Here is a 21,546-nt window from a genome sequence, read left to right on the forward strand (position 1 = left end):
ACAGTGCAGCCCCCTCCTGACCCCCTGTGTAAACCCTAAGGATGTGGGATTTGCAAAGTGGGGCTATTTATGGACTCTGTGTGTGTGTCTCTCCTGTTCTCTCTCTCTTCCCCTCTCTGTCTCTCCTTCCCTGCCTCCCTCCTTCCCTTTCCTCTGGCCCTGGGCCTCCCCTGCAGTCCCAGAGGACCCAGGACACCTCTCAGCAGGATTTGGCACCTGAGCCTGGGACGGCCACAGGCTTGGAAGTGTTCACTCAGAAAAGCCTCGCTGCATCTCCTGAGGTTACTGTCATTACCTCCCCTCCTACCCAGAACCTCCCTAATGGTCTTAAGAAACCCCTTTCTCTGGGGTGAGGGGCGTGGGCCACACTCTGCCGTGCACGTGGGGGCAGTGGGTAGCCCACATTGTCTCCATGCTGTGACAAATGAGCATCCCCGTCTAGTGATCCACAAAGGGCAGGCCGCTTCCTCATCTCTTGTGTCCCAGGAATCGGGACTGAAACCATTCAGGGAAGATAGAACAGCTGGAGTCACCTCTGGCTTCAGAGGGAGGCAGAGATGATCTCCCCGGAGGCCAGGCAGAGGCAAGTGGCCCTAAAAGCAGGCTCTGCCTGTTAAGCTTGGAATCTGAGGGCGTGGCCCCTGTAGGCCTTCTGCCCTAAGGTCTTGTTTCTGTTCAGAAGCCTGAGTGAGGTCTAGCTATGGCTGCTTGGAGGATGGCATCCCATCCATCCCACCTCTTCTCTAAACTCCACTTGGACTTGGGTCACTCCAGGTCTCCAGACAAGATACTCCTTGGGCATCTTGCTCCAAGGAGTGTCCTTGGGGTTACAGAGATACTGTCATGCAAGCGTCCTAAGTGAGGGTGTTGCGTCTGCGCCCAGGAGAGCAGCAGGTCAAGGGCTCTGGGAACTTGCTGGGCCCCTGCACTCACGGATGCCAGGTGGAATCCAGGCCCAGGGAACAGGGGCCGCATCTCCCCTCCTTGCCAGCACCTCATGGACTGTCAGGATTGGAAGGTACTAACCGATCATCCAGGTGAAACTCCCTTCCCCCTGACATACGACCCTCCTCTGTTGGCACAGAGTGTGAGGGCACGCGCCTTTCTCTCCCGGAGAAGAATTGCGTAGCTGCCAAAAACATGCAGGAACCATGTAAGAGACACTAGTAGGCTACAGTAGTGGTAAAACATAAATCACAGTTCTACTCTGAATTTTTCCTGTTGTAAAAATAAAGACAAGACTATGGGCACTCTCTTGAGAGAAGTTGGACAGGAATCAGGAGCATGCCAAGGTTCGGGCAGCACTGGTACCCTGGAGCACAGAGATGGCCCTAGAGCCAAGGACAGATGCCCATACTTGGGGTGGGGGGCAACCTGCGGCCTTCATCAGCGTTCCTGAAAATTGTCCATCTGGCCCCTTTCACGGAGGGGGCTCTGCCTGTCCTTAACAGTAGCTCCTTTTGTCTTCAGTCTTCCATTGTGAAGTTTTCATACTGAATTATCCGACCTTCTGAATCACCTGTCTGTGGGCCTCCCTCTGTCCCCAGGCCCCTTAGACCTGCTCTCAAGGCTCTTGGGAGTTGAGCAGAAGCCATCCCTCTTTCTTCAAGTTTCTCCCAGGACATAGCTTCTAGAGGGCTTCTCGTCCTGGACCCCTCCTCTGGGCCCAGAATGTGACCCAGAGCTCCAGGTGGGGCCTGAGAGGCCTGGAGTCAGCACAACTGCCTGGCTGGAGATTTTCTGCTTGTCAGTAGCCTGTGTGGGAGCAGAATGGGATCCACTTGGCTCCCAGCTTCCGTCCCGTGGCTGTTTTTCCACGGTGCCTCCATCGGACAGCAGAGGGCGCTCTGAGCAGGCTCTGAGGGGCGCTGTGGGTCTCAGCTCAGTGGAAACAATGGCTATGGGACCAGTGCCCCTGACATCTTTCCATCCTTAATCCCTAGGGCTCCTTGCGGCTCTGCCAGTGTTGTGGTGCCAGTGAAGCGTTTCTCCTTTCTGTCCAGTCTTTCCTTATGTAGGAAAGTAGGTTCCTACATACCTCCTTTCACTTGTTAGAAACAGAACCTCGTCTTCCCTCAATGCTCACTGTCATCTGCTGACTGCGCCCATCACCTCCTGCTGGGAGGCCCCTTTTCCCCTTCTGAAATAAGGAGAACAGCACGCGTGTCACAGGTTGCCACGTGGATTAAATTTACTGTGTTTTTTGGACCATAAGGCTCACTTTCTCCCCCACCCCCTATCCCCTGCAAATTTGGGAGGAAGGAGGGTATGTCTTATAATCCAAATGTAGCATTACCTTGGTGAAATATTATGTTACTTATGTTATTAAATATTTTACCACATGTTTTGCTTCAAAATTTTTTTTCCTATTTTCCTCCTCTAAAACCTAGGTGCATCTTATGGTCCAAAAAAATACAGTACTAACTTAGACCAGCAATTTTTAACCAGTGTGCCATGAGAAATTTAAAAATATGCAGCACCTGACTATTTAGTCAGGGGCACTGACCTCGTTTCCCTTAGGTGATCAAATTAAAACATGCCAACAGCCAATACAATAGCCATCTGGTGTGAATGAATCAAAATTATACCTATTCTTTCCATTAGATTGTCAAAAACTGCATTTTTTTGGTGTGCTGCAGAATTTCAGTGATTGGTTCACGTGTGCCACGAGATGAAAAAGTTGGAAAACCGCTGACTTAGACAAAGGGCTGACATTCCCTGGCACAAAGTCACTAAACATGGGTATATTTCCCTTTCTCTTCCTATCTAGTCTTTCTGTTCTGCGCCAGCTCCCACCCCACTCAGCCCAGGAGGCTTCTGCTTCCTAGAAACTAGTTTCCAGTTAGACCTGGGGCATCAGTGTCCCAGAAGGGGTTCACGGGCCATTGCTGGCCATCCTTCCACGCTGAGGATGTTGGTGGAAGCCAAAATGGGAGCAGCTAAAGACACCTGCTTCTCAGGTGGAGGAGAAAGGGGGCCTGACGTCTGGAGACTCTTGGAGCACTTCTCTCTGGGAAGGTTCAGGTGCCGTTGTCCTGAAGGCTCAGCAACCTGAAGCGAAATCCCAGAACCCGCGCCTGACTTGATCTGGGACTTCCCCTTCCTTTCATAGCTTTTTTCCGTTGGCAAGATTCTCTTAGTGAGGTTTGCTTCCCTGACAGTCTTGGAGATTTTGCTGAAATGGGGTGGGGGAGTAGAGGTAAGAGGTTAGATACACTGTTCCCTTGATCCTTCAGAATCCTTTAGATCTTACGGCATCTGACAGACTCCTCACCAAGTCATAACCTGAATTGGAGCCCAAGGCCTGTTGTCGGGAGCAGTTTGGGGACCTCTTCCTGGGACGCACCTCACAGGGCTTGGAGCGAGAGGCTGCCTGCAGGCCTGCCTTTGCCACTAGCTCACTCTCTGACCTGGGACATGGTGCTTACCTTCTCTAGGCCTCAGTTTCCACATCTTTACCATGAGGGTCATGCTTCAGAGCAGTGATTTCTGTTTCTTTTTTAAGATTTTATGAATTTATTTTTAGAGAAAGGGGAAAAGAGGGAGAAAAAGAGGGAGAGAAACATATGATGTTGTGAGAGATACATCATCACATGTGAGAGAGACACATCCATCGGTTGCCTCTCACATGCCCCGAAATGGGGAACTGGCCTGCAACCCAGACATGTGCCCTGACTGGGAATCGAACCAGCAACCTTTCAGTTTGCAGGTTGGCACTCAGTCCACTGAGCCACACCAGCCAGGGCACAGAGCAGCAATTTCAAAAGAAGAAGGCACCTTAGGGCAGCCCCACATTCACGCTACACATTAGGCTTCCATGAAGATCTAGTGTAAAGAAGTTTTCAGTGGCTGTAAGATTAAAATCTCAATGGCCTTCTTGCTTTTGGATGATTCTAGAAGTTGTTCATTCCCTCCCAAGCATGGTTCCAAGGGCTGCAGGGAATGCAGAGGCTGTTCTGTCAACGGTTTGGCAACGCTGCCCTCTTGTTGGTACTTTGGACCCTCAATGACACCTGAATTTTTAGGTTGTTTCCTTCTGCGATGTATTCTGGTTAGTCTTTCTCTACTCTTTCTGTGGATCTTGTTGGTATTTTCCAAGGACAGGCCATGGTACCTGTTTCTTTGGGAACAAACCCTGCAAAGTTCAAGCTGTTCAAGCCACTGTGGTGACCGGCACCAACCTCCAAGGCTGACTGCTGGTATTTCTCATTCTAATCTCCTTCCTTCCCAGAAGTTCTTGCAGAAAGGCCCAATTTCAGGCCGTGGCTTATGGGACTTAACTCAGTGCTTGCTGTCAACTTGACATTAGCTCACAGTTGGGACGCATATTCCATATTCCATTAGTTAGACAGGATCTGAGGCATCAAGAATCAGGCACTCTTTTCCTGACTCTACCATCAACTAACTGCGACCTTGGGTACGTCACTGACCTTCGCTAGGCCTATGTTTACCCATTTGCACAAGGAGGAGATTGGACTGAAGGTGTCTTAGGAGTTCTTTGGGCTCTAACAGTCGAAGGTTCCGTGTAACATCAGCTACTTTCCCCTCTGACTGTGGCAGTTAGATCATTGAAAGAGGAAGAGGAAGAATCCTGGCCCACCCATGGGTCTTTGCTTTCCCCGTGGTTAACACGGGGCGAGCAGGAGACCCCATTCCATTTTACCAAGTTGGGCTGGTGGTTGAGGGGACTTGACAAGTAACTTGTTGGTGCCTTGATGGGCGGAGGAGCCTGGAAGAGGCTGATGGGCATTGTCATGCCTGCCTCTCCCCAGCCAGTTCTGGGGATGGACGTGTTGACCTTTTGGTGGTAGATTGGTTCCTTCTTGTAGAGGGAAAAGGTGACCCATTCTTCAGGTGCCATATTTCACGTTAACCTCTTCTTGCTCCAATTGAAACACAGGGTTCAGAGCATTGGGTATTTATAGAAAGGAAGTACGCTAGGCCAGAAGAACTCAGTCTTCCAAAAGTGGCCACCACGCAGCAGGAAGAAAGTGAGGCAGGCCTCGCAGATATCCTTGCTGATGGCAGACTCTCCAAGGTGGACATCCTGGTGGACAAGTTCAAAGTTGAAGTGGCCACAGAGGAGATGGTGGGAGACAGAAGAGCAAACGCCCAGCAAAAACGAAGAATGATCGCAAGCCCTGAAGACTTCGAGTCCATGTGGGAGGAAGGCCCCTGGGTCAGGGACGGCCCGGAGGGGGCTTCTCCGGCTGCAGGCTGCACTCTGGCAGAAAAGCCCCTTGAGGGCTCCCAGCTCAGGGTGGGCACTGGGGAGGCAACCATCAGGAAGCGCCGGGTCTCGGGGCAGCTGGAGGGCTGCATAGAGCGAAGGAAGGAGCTGGAGGAGTTCCAGGGTGGTGAAAGACCCACCATCTCGGGGACCAGGCCAGCTGAGGCGGATGTGCCCTCTCCAGCCTCTGACAAGGAAGGACTTCAGTCGTTTCTGTTGGACCCAGCCCAGGCGGAAGCCAGAGCCGACTCCAGTGATGAAACAGATACTTCCTTTGCAGAGAGGAGCTTCTACTTCAACTACGGAGAGGAAGACACTGAAGACCAAGTCCTCCCTCCACTGCTGGAGGAGAGAGAAGAGCACCTGGAAGCCCCTCCCAGAGGCAGGACTGGGCCGGAGCTCTCCGAGGAGCTTGCAGAGAGCTCTCAGCTGAATTCCTCAGACCAGTGGGGCTCTCCTGCAGCTTCCAGAAGGAGCACGTATGAAGCAGGTAAAGCCCACACAGCTTTCTTAGAGGAAGGGGCGGGGCCCCCCCGAAACCACGGAAGAGCAGACCACCCGGAGGCCTTTGCTGAGCAGCACAGCACTGGATCTTTTCCAGGGCAGATGTTCGCTGAGGACTGGGAAGGAGCGGGGCGGGGGGTGGAAGGAGAGTTCACCCACCCAGCATCCACCATCACTGTGGAGGAAGAGGCCCCCAGGGGTCAAGAGTTGATGGGAAAGGCTGAGAAAAGTCCCCCAGCAGGATGGAAGAACCACTGGCCTCACGGAGGAGGGGGCGTGTGCCCAGACCTCCCGGCCTGCGCCCCTCCGTGGAAGCCAGCCAGACTGGGCGGAGGCAACTTCTTGCCCAAAGACAGGGGGCCTGTTCACATGCAAACAGGAGAACCTGTGACAGAGGACAGCAAGGTTCACATGCCGTTTCTGCAGACGGAGGTGATCAGCCCCCTCCCAACCTCTCCTGGTTCCTTTCAGGCTCAGTCACCTCCTGAAGAAGCTTCTCTGAGCCCAGCACCCCCTGGGTCAGGAGAGCCTTTGCAACTTGGGGGTCCCTTTGGAGAACAGTCCCCTGAATTTCTCAGAGACAGCCCAGAGCCCAAGCACCGAGGTGAGCCTGTGGCACCTCTGTACAGAGGCGAGCGCAAGGCGCCTCCCGTTGCCAGCAGAAAGCCCAGAGTTGTCCTTGAGGAAGTTGAGGGCGCTGCACCCCTGGGGTTGGGGCTCCCTTCAGGGAAGCCAAAGATGACTCCTTTCCAGGCTGGGGGCCACGAGGGCTCCCTGGAAGATATTAGCAAGACCTCAGTGGCCAACAAAATTTGGATCTTCGAGACCCATGGAGCGGAAAGCCGTCGAGTGAGCCAGGGTGAAATGCGGGCCCTTCCTCGTGAGCTGCCTCTGGAGGCCTCCCCGGGGCAGGTAGAGCAGCAGAGGAATAAGCTTTTAGACCTGAGTTTCGTCCAGCTCCAGCCCCCGGGGGACCTTACCGGCCACAATGCCACGCATTCTTCCTCAACGATGTCACCTGCTACCAGGCACTTCAGGGAGGGTGTTTCTACCACATCCCACCAGGAAGGATGCATGGAACTCGAGCTCATGTCCCCAGATTCGGGCTGTGAAACTACGCTGGAGGAAACTACAGGGGGAGCTGGCCACGTGAGCCCCTGCCCCCCCACCCCCTGCCCCGAGCCAGGGGAGCACCGCATGCTGGGTAGCTTTCTAGAAGCATGTTTCAGTGGCTCCTCATCATTAGTGCAATCAGAGGCTGCTTGTCCATCCCTGTGAGTTCTATTCCCTAAATGGGCCTGAATGTAGTGCGAGCAGAATGCAGGGTCATCTGCTTAGCCTGTGTGAGCCTAGCCGCAAAAACCCTCGAGGGCCACACAGACCCAGCGGAGGAGGTGGCACAGCCTCTAGCAAACCACACTCTTGCTTTGCCTCGCTGCCCCCCACCTGCTGGGTTCCTACCTGTTCGCTTGGCTTGTCCAGCAACCTTCCTTCATTCCTTTCCCTCCCCTGGTTCTCCTGCCTTGGGGAAGTGGACAGTCCAGAGGTTTCCCTCCTTCACTGGTGGTTGCCTCTCGGTCCCAGTGCCAAGTACCTTTCTGCCTCCTTAAGACTAACTATCCTCTCTAATCCAGAACAAATCCAGAGACACCCTCAGGGAAGAGAAGCGCATCACCACTTTAGCAGCAAACGCCCCCGGGAAAGGGGAGTGCCTGAGATCCGCCAGCCCCTCAGGCCCTCAGGTCTCTGCAGCCCCTGGGTGCCCCCGATGACCCACCCAGTCACCCTCGCCTGGCCGGGGCGCATCGCTGCCTTAGATCCCCACCTGCTCTGGCAGTGCTTCCTGCGTCAGCTCAACTCTGGCTTGTCTGGACGTGTCCTCACACCTCTCAACCGCCCCGAAACTGGCCACATGGACGCTTGTTAAGCAAGTGAATCTCTAAGTGCGCTGAGCCTCTAGAACCTGAAGCCAAGCACTTTCAAAATGTTTGGTGGGTGTTCGATTGGTCTTAAAAAGGAGTGTCACGAAGCAGCCCCAAATGTGTGTGTGGTGTTTGATCCCTGACAGTCCAGTTGAGAGGTATGCCTGTCAGACAAGAGTTGCTGGTTCCCCTCTGGCATTTCCTTGGCCTGCTGTTGTCAATTGCACTGATGGGACCAGAACCTTCCCCTCCGGCCTGCCCGGCCTGATGTTGCACCCAGCTCCCAGGAATTACCCCACACTGTTCCTCCCTGAAGACAATGCTGATCCCTCCCGTGGAGACTCAGTGGAATTGACAAACCATGCTGGCTTCCTCTTTGGTCCTGAAAGCTCTTGGCTCTAGCCTGTCTGCCTCCCCCACCTGGGTTTCCTGGTCCCTGGGTCTCCCTCCTGGGTTTCTGTCTCTCGGCGCCAGCCTGCGTGGATGGGCCTGGGCCCTGGGCTCCCACCCCTGCCTTGTGTACAGTGCCGCTTCTGACAAGCTCCCAGATCCACGCACTGGATGGAGCCTCCTGTCCAGGAAGCAACTGGCAGGACAGCTGCTTTGTACCTGCTTTGCCACCGTCAGGAGACCCTCGGAAAGCAGCGACCCCACTCTTGAGGAGTTTGGGGGGTTTTGTTTTTTTTTTAAACTTATTATGACATCAAGGAACCTCTCCTGGTGTGTTTTTTGTTTCCTGACCTGCTCTTCCATTTGGGACGTCGATGTGGCCCCAAGATTTCTTCTGTCATTCACCATCTTTCTCTTTTTTTTCTCTCTCTCTCTCTCCTCCCCTCTCACTCCACACCCCTGTTCCTTTGATTTTATCTGGCCATAGAGAGCAGGGCTGAGGGAGGGCTCGGAGGAGAAGGTCAAACCGCTTCGTCCCAGGGCCCCAGAGAGTGACACGGGAGACGAGGACCAGGACCAGGAGAGGGACGCGGTGTTTCTGAAGGACAACCACCTGGCCATTGAGCGTAAGTGCTCCAGCATCACGGTCAGCTCCACGTCCAGCCTGGAGGCTGAGGTCGACTTCACGGTCATCGGCGACTACCACGGCAGCGCCTTCGAAGACTTCTCCCGAAGTCTGCCTGAGCTCGACCGAGACAAGAGTGACTCAGAAACGGAGGGCCTGGTGTTCTCCCGGGATCTCAGCAAGAGGGGCCCCAGCCAGGACGACGATTCCGGGGGCATGGAGGACAGCCCCGACCGAGGGGCCTGCTCCACCCCGGATATGCCCCAGTTTGAGGTACAGTGGAGCACCGTGGAGACCGGGCCGGCAGGCATGCATGTTCAGAGGGCCCTGGGCCGCCCGCGAGAAGACCGAGTCGCCAGCCTGCAGCCCAGATCCCTCAGCCTGAAGCTGTGTCTCGTGTTGCATGACTGCCCCTCCGCAGAACAGCATGGTTCTGTGCTCGCATGTTTGCCGTCTCGGTTTGCCCCTAACGCGCACTCCTTGGCATTTTAACCCTATGACCCCACCGTTTGCCTGAGGTCAAGCGAGAGCAGCAGTCAGGTCTTCCTGGACTCCGCCTCTCCCTGCCCCTGTTGCATGGTGCTGCAGAGAGCACGTGCTTGTGGACGGCCCGCAGGCGCCCCCACAGCCTGGTCTGAAACTCGGACGGTTTCTCCTGATCCCGGCCAGACCCCTCTCCCTGGGGCCTGGGCTTCCTGGGGAAGGGGCAGCAGTCTAAATCCATCTGGCCCTGGGGGAGCAGCAGAAACTCCCAGAGGAGGGGAAACGCCGTCACTTGGGGGGACACCGGGGTACACTGTGTCTGGGCCTCTCTGCTTTGTGCCCTTCCCACCGGGGATCTTTCTTCATGGTGTCCCTTTGCCCCCTCATCGCTTCCAGCCCTATCCTACCTCCCACCCCCCCACCCTCGCCTTCCAGGCATTGAAACAAGAGCTCATTCACTCATGCTGCTCGCTCTGTGTAGAAGGTTTTTCCTCCCTTTCTTGGCCGTGCAAGTGTGTCATGTTCCAGGTCAGAGTTCAGACGTCACTTCCCTAGCAAATGCTTTCTGGACCGCCTTGACCAGAAGCATTATCCCCACCACAGTCCCCTTGCTCAGTAATGCTTCTGCCCCTGGTGGTGTCCCAAGGAGGTTAGTGGCTGAGAGGTCTGCTCTGCCACCAGGCGGCAGCTCCTGGAAGCCTGCACGTGGCAGGCACTGATAGGTGATTGGCTGAAGGAACGGCTAGATCTCTGGGTTGTGACTACCCCTGAGAATGCCTTCACCGCCCTCCCAGCCCGATGACGAGCTAGCTTTCATTCGTTCTTTCATTCAGCCCACGTGTTAATACCTGCTGTGTGGATAGCCGTGAACGAGCCCAAGGGAGGACTCAGAAGAAAGTGATCGTTTGACTTAACGACTTCTAGAGCAGAAGATGTAGACTGGTGGCTCGGGGTAGACCTGGCCAGCAGATGTGCTGTCATTGACCTTGATTTAGCTATTAGGATACTGAGTATGAAATCCAGGAATTTCTTCGTATCATTAAAAAACGGTATAAAAAACGTTTACATCATTTTAAAAAATCAGAAGATTCAGTCACTCAGAAGCCGTGGCCACAGTTGGCCAATCCAGAGTGGCACCCTGTGTGCTTTCCGGTTTACCCCGGGCCTCGGCGAGCTCCCTCGACTTGTTCATACCACTGCCTGGCCCCATGGGTCTCCAGTGTGTGACTTCTGCTCTACAGAACCAGTCCAATGAAGTGGTAGCATAACCTCTGAAGTCATTCACAACTCAGTGACATTATGTATATGGGGAAACTACCTAGCATGGGGTCTGGCCCAAAGCATATTCATTGAATAGTAGATATTCTTTTTTAAATATTTTTAAAATTGATTTTAGAGAGAGTGAGGAACATCGATTCATTGTTCCGCTCATATTTATTGGTTGCTTCTACTATGTGCCTTCGCCAGGGGTTGAACCTGCAACTTCGGCGTATCAGGATGATGCTCTGACCAAGTGAGCTACCTGGCCAGAGCCGGTAGATACCCTGTAAATGGTAGACCGGAAAATAGCATATGGTTACCATGAGGTTGTGTGTTTTCAGGGTCCGTGGCAGGCCTATCTGGGTACTGCTGGTGGGTGATTCTGGCTCTCCTCTTAGGGTATTTGTCTGTGACATCACACAACACCTCTTTGGCCTTGACCTGTGTACCTTTCTGGAGTCTTGGTCAGTTGCAGGGGTGGGAGGGAACCTGCTAACCCTACACCACAGCTGCCCATGAGCAGGAGTCGTGCCGGGCATTTGAGTTACGGAGTATCCTTCCTCATCTCCCTGCAGCCTGTGAAAGCGGAAACCGTGACTGTCAGCAGCCTGGCCATCAGGAAGAAGATTGAGCCAGAGGCTGTGCTGCAGACCAGAGTCACCGCTGGGGACACCCAGGTAAACCGCGCCTTTCGGCATGCCTTGAGCTCAGGCGTGCGGCATTTGGGAGGGAGATTCCCACTGTGAATGAACCCCCTGGCCAGCCCTCGCCACCTTGGCTCGCCCAGAGCCCTCATCTCTACCCCAATGCTCCTGAAAGCATGGTTGCCCTTCCTGAGCTCTGGGAGTGGGTGCTGGGCATGGGCTTCTGTCCTGGGCAGACTGCGCTCTTCATGCCTCCACTTCCCCACCTTTAAACCGGGGTGATCATGTCTCTCCTGCCCCCCTGGGAGTGTGGTGAGGACCAGTGGCTAGTGGATTAGGATGGAGGCTTTCAGATTGCCTGAAGGAGTTGGAGACTTTCTTGATGTCCCTCAGGGGCCGCTTGGGAAGAGAAGACGTGAGAGCCCGAGCCAGCTGCAGTCACAATGGTTCACATTGAGTCATTTTCTTTTTTGTGCGTGGGGGTTCCACTCAGATTGTCAAAATGAACAAACTGGGGAATAGAGAGACCCCAAGTCATTTGTCTTAGTGAGGCAAAACGCTCCGAGTACCTGGAAGAAGGCCGTTGTGAATTGACACAGGTGGTTCCTAAATTCCTTTTGTGGTTTTTAAACTTTGAAAATTGAGATTGTGGGTCTTGCTCCTCCCTGGTGGGAGGAGCTGCTGTGCTGGGGGCTCCTTGCCCTGCAGACCAGTCTTTGCCCCAGGAACTGAAGTGAGACGCGAACCAACACACCGCGGGCGACTCTGTCACTTCCAGAGCTTGGCCTCCATCTCTCTAACTCACACAGGGGTTTCTGGGGCTGCTGGTGCCACAGTCAGGACCCTTGAGTTCTGATGAGCCACATGACCTCAGGCAGCGTGTTCCCCCTCTGGCCTATTTTCTTTTAGTACTGTGTTTTATTTTCACACAGAGAAATATAGAGGAAATTAAAAATGGCCCCAAATCCCACAACTCAGTAATCCTTACTGATATCAGAACAACAACAAAATGCTCATTGTTATGAAATTCAAACAGAAGCAAATGAGATTTTTTCTGTATGCATATACCTTCCTATATACTTACATGTCAAGATGTTATAAAGTTTTTTACAGAAAAGAGATTGTTCTCTTTTACATTGATCTTTTAAAATAGTTTTCTTATGAGAGGTCTCCTTGTCGGCATACATGGACCCACCTCGCACTTCCTAGTCCCACTCAGGAGTGGCCCCCCCATTTTCACAGTCTCCCATCGATGGGCCTATGCTGGTTTTCTCTTTTGCAGTTGTCGAGTGCCGCAGGGAATTTCCTTGTCTGGACTTCTTGGCAGAGCTTCCACAGTTTCTTTCCAAAGGGTGAATTCCTAGCAATGGGATCAGCAGGGCAAAGACCACGTGCATTGAAATGTGGATAGAATTGGTCGAATTGCTTGGGATTATTTCTCCTTTGTCAGTCAAATAAGTTGACTGAAGTAAACCAGCAGACTGTGAGGCCCATCTGTACCTCAGCCTGTGTGTGGACAGCCCGTGCCCCTGGGCTTTGTTCACTTACGCAGCCACCAGGTGGCTGGTCACCTGGTAACTGGGACCGCCACCAGCCCTGGTGACGGATGCCACAGGAGTATCTGGCGTTCCCTCTCTGTGTGTCCCACTCTGACGACCCCTTCCTGTGACTGCAGGTGGACGGGACTGCCCCAGGGGTGAAGGAGTTCCTAACAACCACACCCTCCATCACCACGGAGACCATATCGACCACCATGGTAAGTAGGACCCAGGAGGCTTTTCTCTCCGCTCAGCCTCTGCCCTGGAAATGATACTAGCTGCTTCAGGAAGTCCTTATCTGCGCTCCTTGTGCCCAGCCCGAGACAGGCGACCATAGTTGTCTGACACCATAGTTGACATCTGGTCGGACCTCAGTTTTCTGGACTGAATAGCGTGGGAGGTGGAACCCCTGGGTGTCAGTTATCCAGACCGTCCAGGCCACGGCGGGGATAAAAGGGGGGTGGAACTGTTTGATTATTGGCCACGCCTGCCGGAGGACTGTGTCTGAAAGTCACAGGGCCGGTCCTCCTAGCCGCTGCACATTTGCTCCCATCTCTCCCACTTCCTTGCCTTGGTCAGTAGATGGCGGCAGGGATCCTAAATTGGCAGCTCAGGATTTCGGACCTTCTCCTGAGGGACCTGTGGCTCCACCACCTCTTCGCTGTCTGACCCATGACAGGAGGTCCTTGGCCTCAGGCGTCCTCAAGTGGGAATAATCCCTATCCTGCCTGGTTCAGAGGTTCTTGAGAGAGTCTAGTAACATCAGGTACTTCAATGACAGCATAGAACGAACAGCGTTCAGCACACAGGTTGTGGTGCCAGCTCGTCATCTCACTGGTCTTCACAAACCTGTGGGGTGGATGCCGTTTTGTTCGTCACCCTTTCCAGATTAGGAGATTGGAGATCAGAGAGGTAAAGTGACTCACCCAAGGTCACACAACCAGTACGTGGTAGAGCCAGGTCAGGCCCAGGCCTTCTGAGTCCAGAAGCCCTGCTGTCCACCTCGACCTCTCTGCTCTGTTCCCTCATCCAGACCCTTGACAGCACTGGCCACGTGGGGCAGGGTTTGGTGCGGGGCTGGGGTTGGGGCTGCGGCTGCGCGGGCATCACTGCCTAGGCCAGACCTGTCTTGAGCTGCTGGGAAGTTGTTTTCAGATGGTTCCTCTTGCCAAACCCTGGTAGATGCATAGGAAGAGAATTACATTAATTTAGACGACCCTGCAATAGATTTTTGAGTAAACAAGATTTTAAGGTAAATAAACCCAAACCAGTTGGTTACCAGCTCTCACGCTTTTCCCTGGTCACTCAGTTCCCCCTTCCCCCGAAACCTTTCACCGCGTGGCATCGGGATCCTATGGAGCTAAATGTAAACCCACGCTACGGCGAGCAGGCAGCAGCATCATTCATTTACTCATCCATCCATTCATCCTCCGTTTGTTCCAAACACACTTATTCACCTCTCTATCTGTCCAGCGTGGGGATACAGAGTTGAAGAAAACATATGCCTGCCAGAATTCATTTGCCAAATAATAATCCTGGGCGTACTGAACATGCTGTGCCCCTGTGTTTAGGGGCTTAGCACACCATGGTGGACAAGGCCCAGCTTTCCCACTTTCTGGCTGGATGACCTTGGGCAGGTCACTTGAACCTCTGCAAACCTCAGTTTCCACCTCTGTAAAGTGGGGTGAGGGGTAATAATAGCACATGTCTCAAAGGGTCGATGTGCGGATGAGCTAAGGTTGATCTGTGCAGTCCCCTCAGAAGAGAGCCTGGCAACATAGTAAGTGGTCTGTAATGTGAGTAGCTGTTGAGGTTTTTTTTTTTTTTCCTGCTTTCTTAGGACAGTGGCATAAGGCATTCGTAGGCAGCACAGGGAGAAGGGGTATCAGTGACACCATAGGAGCCAGGGAAGGCTTTATCTAGTCAGTGATATCTGAGCTATGCTTGAAGGATAAGTTAAGGTGCAGTTGGGGGAGAAGGCATTCCAGGCAGGGGGAACAGCAGGTGCGAAGGCAAGGATGTGAAGGAACCTAGCAGGGAAGTGAGGTGTCAAGTGTGTGTGGGGGCGGGGAGCTGGGGAAGAAGAGGTTGGAAAGGGAGTCTAGGCTGGGGCTTGAAGGGCCTTGAATGTCACCTACAAAGTTCAAGCTTCATCCTGGAGACAATGGAGAATCACTTGGATTTTTTAATGAGGGGCACGATGTCATCCAAACAAGTGCGTCTGTGTTTTAGAAAGATTACTCTTGCAACCTGTGTGGAACATGCCTGGAGCCAAAATTCCTCCCCTTGGGGCACGGGTTCCTTTTGTTTTTCCTCCTTCCCCCTTTCCTCCCTCCCTCCTTCTTTCCTTCAGCAAATACTTACTGAACACCCACGCTGCGTGAAGTGCTGTGCCAGGCACCGCAAATCCAGCGCTGAAGGAGACAGTGCTCCTGCGCCTACGTGCCGTTAAGAGAGGCCAAAAGAGAAGGCAGGGAAGTAGTTCAGGGGCTGGCGCAGGGCCAGAGTGAGGAGGTAGATGCCAAAGAGAGGGACAGGGGTAAGGGACACCAGAGAAGGGAAGCACAGGGTTTGGTGCAGAACGTGCGGGCGGCAGGAAGAAAGACGGGCCGGTGCTGCTGCTCACTAGTCAGCTGTTCTCAAAGTGCGGTCCTGGGAACCTATGAGAAAGACCGCCTCTGGGGTGCCACCTGGACTGACGGAGCCATAAATAAAACGGGGTGAGGCCCAGTAGCTGTGCCCTCACAGCTCCCCCAGTGACAAGTCAAAGGTGCTGACGAAAACAGAGCCCTGGAGGGAATGTGTGTGCCGGGGGGAGGAGGAGGCGGCGAACTCTGTTTCGAATCTGATGAGTTCCCTGGGGCAAGTGGGACATTTCCAAGGGAAAATGTCTAGGATGCAATTGATTTTGAAGGTCTAGGGTTCATGAAAGATCTGGGCCACAGGTACAGGGATAGGGGACAGTGGCTTTGATGAGGAAGGCTTGAGTGCCTGAGGTGGTCCGGACACAGGACAGACGGTGAGGGGAGAGCCCTGAGTACGTGGGGGAAGGGTCCAGGCCAGAGATGGTGACATGGCCCTGGTGGGGACAGGAGCTGCTCCTCCCTGAGGCAGGAGAGAGGACAGACTGAGATACAGGAGAGGCAGGTGCAGCAGGTTGTTTTAAATGACCTCTGTCCCCATCTGTGGCCTCTGTCAAGGTCAGGGTGAGGCTTTGCCCAGGAAAGAGGAAGCAGTGGCAGAAGAGGCTTGGGGAGAATGGCCTGAAGTGACAGAGTAGGACTTGAAGTGGCGAGTGGCTGTTTCCCAAAGAAGAAAGGAAGCGTTGAACCCGGAAGTCCGTCCTTCTGAGGTCTGCTGCTATGACACATTTTGGGACTCTGTCCGAGGAAGCTGCTTGTAGATAGAGTGCCAGGTGACCAGGCAGGGCCACGGCAGGGAGAGGGCACCTGTCCTCATGCAGCCCCCGGCAGGCGGAGGTCCAGGTCCATCCCATGCACAGACCAAGACCAGGCTCAACCCCCTGGGCAGCTGCAGAATGGACGCAGCTCTGGGCCTCTGGCCAGACAGGGCTGAGCCCTGACATGGTGTGGAAGGTGGGAGGGAGAGGCAGACAGCCCAGCCCCTTGCCAGATGTGGGCCAGTAAACCCAAGGCCAATTCCAGGAATATCTAGCAGTTAGACGGAGTGTAGGTCCAGGAGAGCTGGCTCAAGGGCAGGCATTCTGAGGGCAGAGTGGTGGTGAGGGACAGGCGTGGACCCAATTCCTGGCTCCATCACTAACTAGCTGGGGTCTTGAACACGCCACTTAACATTACTGGCCCTCCAGTTTCTCAGCTGTAAGACAGCTGAGAAATGATTAAAATGATTTGTCCTGAGGATTAAATGAGATAATGCCTCCTTAGGATAATATCTGGTATGTAGCAAGAACTCGGGAAACGATAATTATTGTGATGTTGTTAATAGCTATTTATCCTGTAGATTTCCATTCACAAAGCCCTTTATCCATTGTTAGCTTCATAACGTCTGTAGGGGAGTGGGGCAGGATTTCCAGGTTGTTTTTTTTTTTAATTTTAAGACTTTAGTTTCTAGAGCAGTTTTAGATTCACAGAAAAATAAGAGGAAAGTACAGAGATGTTCCATAGGCCCACTGCCCCCAAACACAAAGTCTCCCCCATTGTCAACAACTCCCCACAGTGGGGCAGCTGTTGCCCCTGATGAACCCACATTACAGGGGCCCCTCTTCACAGGTGTGTTCCTGAGGCCCATAGAGGTGGCTCTGCCCCAGGCCACGTGGCTAGAAGGTGGCTGGGCTGGGACGAGAACCTGAGTGTCTCAACCCTTGTACTAGTATTTCTAGAGAGCAGTACCGTGTCTTATTCACCACCGTGTCCCTCATGCCAGGCACCCCGGACCTGTTTGCCGAGTGAATGATGTCTAAGTGTGTGAATGGGTGAGTGAGTGCGTGACGAGTGAGAAGAAATTGAACTGAGTGAGGCCTCGAGCTCCTGCTTCTAATGTCGCTATCCAACCCACGGCCACGAGAGCGACACGGCCGCATGCTGTGGCCACCCTGGGGCCCACCCACCTGAGACTTGGCCATCTGAGCACTATTGTTTCCCCAGGAGAACAGTCTCAAGTCCGGGAAGGGGGCAGCTGCCATGATCCCAGGCCCACAGACGGTGGCCACGGAAATCCGTTCTCTTTCTCCGGTAAGTGGGCAGGGCCAGCTCAGGCTAGGGGACTCCACGCTGAGAACACGGACCCGGGTCCACAGCTGGCCTACGGCACATGCCACGCAGAGCCCAGAAGGCTGCCCTTTTCAGGGCAGCGCCAGGGAGCTGCATCATTTTCAGGGGCCTATGGGGCTCCCTGGCGCCCACCAGAGTCTCGTCCATTGCCCTCCATTCCTCCCCTACACACTCCCCAGGAAGGCGTTGGCAGTACGGGGGTGAAGTGGCTCCCCGCTTTGGTGGTGCCTGTGCTGTGATGTAGCTCTTCTGCATCTGCTCTCCTTACTGACCAGGAGGAGCAGTGAGCTGGGATCTGAGGCTTGGATTCTGGGCTCAGCTCTGTCGGTGGCTGCCCTGTGAGCCCCAGTCTGTCCCTGTGAGGTCTCTTGCAGCTCCTGTAGAATCCCGATCTGTCATTCTCATCATCAGCCCTGGAGAGACCAGGGTAGGGGACTGAGAGGGAGCTCTGTTTCTGCCTTGGATCCCTCTGTCCTTTCTTCTAAGATACCAGGAGTCTTAAATTCCAGGGTCCTGTTAGAATTCTGGGCCTTAGGAATCTCAGGTTCTAGGAATCTTAGATTCTAGGCTTTGAGAATCTTCTGGGTCTAACTTGCTGAAGATTCCAGTTTCCCTGAATTCTTAGATTCAGTGGTTCATAGCATCTTGGCTTCCAAACTCCACCGTCATGGGATCCACTCTGCTTGTCCTTTGGTTTACCCCCCACCCCTGCCCCTACCCTGCAGAGTCTAGCACCTCATCTGACCCCAGGGTGGGGGGTGGTTATATTCTGCAGATCATCGGGAAAGATGTCCTCACCAGCACCTACGGCGCCACTGCGGAAACCCTCTCCACCTCCACCACCACCCATGTTACCAAAGTGAGTAGCAGCAGGGTGCCCTATGCCCGCAGCCTGGCTGCAGGGCCAGGGAAGGTCATTGCCATGACTCAGCCTTGGGAACACTTGGGGCGTTCCCAGGTTCTGGAGTGCTGTGCACTTGGTTCTGAGTTACGGTTTACCCTGGGTATGGCCTTGCTCTTCCACATTGACCGCCAGGCTTAGAGGACAAGCCCATCTCCTTGGAAGCAGTTGTGAGCCATAGCATTTGTGGCTCACAGTCCTTAAGTGCTGGAGGGTTTAGAGGCAGGCAACATAAGGAAGGCTCAAAGAGTGAGGAAGGGTTTTCTGGAAAAAGTGAGGTTTGTGCAAGGTCTTGGAAATCCAGGTAGGACTTGTGAGGGAGAAGAAGGTAGAGGCAGAAACTGCGTGTTTGCTTATTCGTCCATTAAGCAGATTTTACTCTGTGCGAGGGGCTGTGGGAGGCTGTAAGCAATGCATGTTGGGAAGCAGGAGCAGTGGTCTCTGCCAGCAAGAAGCAGCATGGCGGGACGTAACCATGGGAAACCGGGGTGGACTGGGGCCAGGAGGAGCAGCCTAGAGACAAGTCGGACAAATTCCAGGACAGATGTGCTGATGGAGGGCCCGAGTCTGAGAACCACTGGAAAGCTGTCAGTTCCTTAACTGAGTAAGTCAGTGAGGAGGAGTTTAAGGAGAGGAGGTTCGATCCTCCAGGGTGTGCAGGTAGATGGGAGAAAGCAGAGCGCGAGTGCTGGCGAGACTGGGGGTGGAGAGCCTGGACCAGGGTGGGGGTCAGAGTGGGGGAAGGAGGAGGAAAAGCCAAGAAGAGAGGCATTCCTGATGCGTCGGCTGTGACTCAACCAGTGAAGACAAGGGGCTGAGAACAGGCTGGCAAGGCCACGCTGAGAGGTCAGAAGGAAGGCAGGGGGTGCCGAGGCCCAGGCCGGGGGCCAGAAGGGGAGATGCCAGGGAGCCAGGTTGAGTTGCAGGTTCTGATGAGTCATCCAAAGAAGTCTGGTGGGTGGCACTGACCCTTCATACACTGTCCCCGCCCTGCTCCCTCCTACGTAGGACTCAGCACCTCTGCGTAGTCCCCAGAAAGCACCCACTCTCACCCGAAGCATTAGTGAGCAACACTGACTTCACTGAAAGCTTGACAGGAAGGTGTTCTATCACACACCCCATTGAACACAGCTCGGAAAACTCTTTTACCCGAAGTCCCTCCTGGCCCTGCCGACTGGGAGCCCCATCTTCTTTCTGTCCACTCCTGGCGCCAGCAGGACTTCCCTCAGCCACCGCCCTCCTTGACTCTGCCAAGCAATGAGGCCCTTCCACATTTCTTCTCCTGAACTTACACCCAAACCTGCCCTTTCAGAAATAGTGGCGGTTACCAGTGTCATCAGCAAAATTTCTCTTGTACTGTTGTTTAAATTCATTTGAGGTAGAACCTTGTCACCATTCACATTTCATTCATGTGTTCATTCAACAAATCTGCATTTAGCACCTGCCCTGGTCAGGCTGGACAGGGGAGGTGGGGACGAGGGGATACAGAGATGAAAGAAGACAGCCCCTGTCCCTGAGATCCCAGGGCTAAAGAGCAAGGCCAGGTCCCACACTTAAGGTCGGCAAAGGGCAGAGAGGCCCTGAACCATGAGAGATGAATTTGGCACTCAGGAAGTATGAGAGCAGGGAGGCGGGCGGATCACCAACAGGGTCCGGGAGAGCATATTTGATCTGGGCCAGAAGACCTAGAAGGGGGGACAGTTTCGTGTTTGAGGGAGCGATGATCACGAGGCGAGCTCTGCGGTCGGAAGTCCCGAAGCCAAAAGAGGGAAAATCTGAGGGAGCTAAGAGAGAAGGCAACGCGGCCGTCGTGCCGTAGAGGGGTACTTTGGGTAGGTCCCCTGTCACTGCTGCTGGTCCAGCAGGACCCAAGGCTGACCTTGCCCCCCTCTACCCCCCCCCCCCCCCGCAGACTGTGAAAGGAGGGTTTTCCGAGACGAGGATCGAGAAGCGAATCATTATCACTGGGGACGAAGATGTTGATCAAGACCAGGTATGGGAATGAGGGACCCCATATTGGTTACCTGTGAATGGTTGCCCTTGTGGGCTGGGAAGGTGTTCACTTCCTGCCGATCCTGTCCCGACAGGGGGCCCCCAAGGAAGAGGCATTGAATGGGGACCAGAGGAGCCAGGAGATCCAAGCTCCAGTCTCTTCCTTTAACTCTGACCGCTGCCCCTCCCTGGGCCTCCATTCTCCCTGCTGTGCCCCAGGCAGCTTGTGGGTCTCCACGGTCTCTCGCTCGTGTTCCATATTCCGTGTTTCCTTCCCACTAGGCCCTGGCTTTGGCCATCAAGGAGGCCAAACTGCAGCATCCCGACATGCTGGTGACCAAAGCTGTCGTGTACAGAGAAACAGACCCATCCCCGGAGGAGAGGGACAAGAAGCCACAGGTAAGGCTCGCGAGGCTCAGCAGCCACGAGAGGGAGGAGGGAACCGGGGCAAGGTCCTCTGAGGGTCGTTTCTGTCTGAGACCTCATCCTGTGGCTTGGGCCCTGGCACAGCTTTGCCCGCCCATCATCACCAGGCACAATGAATCAGAGCGGGAAAGAAGCCTGGGCCCTTGGTTCTTTGGGGTTTCAGGCCCTAGACCCAGAAAAGCAAATCTGAAGTGGTAAGAAAAGGGGAGACAGGACCGTCTGTGGATGCTGAGGCAGGACAGGGGGAGGCACGCAGGACAGGGGGAGGCACGCAGGACAGGGGGAGGCACGCAGAACCTCCCCAGTCAGTGCCTATGAGCCGGGGGTCAGTAGAAGTCCCACCGGCCCAGTGCCACATTGCTGTCCCAGAGTCTCCGTCTTCGTCACGGTCGCCGGATGCTGCTGAGGGAAGGTATGAGGGCCAGAGCCCTTGAGCCCGTGTGTCCTGCCAGGTGGCAGACCTTCAACTTCTCAGGCCCCTGGGATCAGGATCTTAGGAGCCCCGACAGTTGTTCTGTTTCCTCTGGGCCGTCAATACCCTGGTGGAAAAGAGGAAGGAGGTGGCGCTGCAGCAGCGGAAATCCGTCAGAGCTACCGACAAAATCGGACGGACACCGAGTCGAGTGAAGCGGGTCAGACACAAAGGGTGTGCGTGTTGGGGTCCGTGCACAGGAAGTTAAAAAATGGGCAAAGCCAATCGGTGATGGTAAAAGTCAGCCTCGCAGCTACTTCCGGGGACAGTAGGGGACTGACAGTGGGGGACTGCAGGGGGACCTGCTGCGGCCGGAGAGTCAGACCCAGACCTGGGTGCGCTCCCCGGGTTTACACACGCAGGGGCGGGCACGAGCAGGCTCACGGCTGTGGGGCAAATAAAGAACCC

At 54.4% G+C, this 21,546-nt stretch overlaps 1 protein-coding gene across 10 annotated transcripts in view; it reads left to right on the top strand.

The window, feature by feature from the left end:
• The window catches only part of EPB41L1 (erythrocyte membrane protein band 4.1 like 1), a 97,384-nt gene that overhangs the window by 70,651 nt on the left and 5,187 nt on the right, over positions 1-21,546 (top strand). For 3 of the 10 annotated variants that reach the window (XM_037043979.1, XM_037043976.1, XM_037043977.1), the window contains 10 exons: positions 177-281; positions 4,901-6,883; positions 7,369-7,476; positions 8,534-8,944; positions 10,990-11,091; positions 12,734-12,814; positions 17,222-17,308; positions 18,123-18,206; positions 20,161-20,241; positions 20,523-20,639. In XM_037043979.1, the coding sequence (XP_036899874.1) occupies positions 177-281; positions 4,901-6,883; positions 7,369-7,476; positions 8,534-8,944; positions 10,990-11,091; positions 12,734-12,814; positions 17,222-17,308; positions 18,123-18,206; positions 20,161-20,241; positions 20,523-20,639 (3,159 nt within the window). The remainder of the gene's footprint in view (positions 1-176; positions 282-4,900; positions 6,884-7,368; positions 7,477-8,533; positions 8,945-10,989; positions 11,092-12,733; positions 12,815-17,221; positions 17,309-18,122; positions 18,207-20,160; positions 20,242-20,522; positions 20,640-21,546) is intronic. The other 7 variants (XM_037043981.1, XM_037043983.1, XM_037043982.1 and 4 more) reach the window with 4 other exon arrangements.

This window comes from Sturnira hondurensis, unplaced genomic scaffold (assembly GCF_014824575.4).
Source record: "Sturnira hondurensis isolate 20B ecotype Veracruz unplaced genomic scaffold, ASM1482457v3 Scaffold0004136, whole genome shotgun sequence".
Lineage (NCBI taxonomy): Eukaryota > Metazoa > Chordata > Mammalia > Chiroptera > Phyllostomidae > Sturnira > Sturnira hondurensis.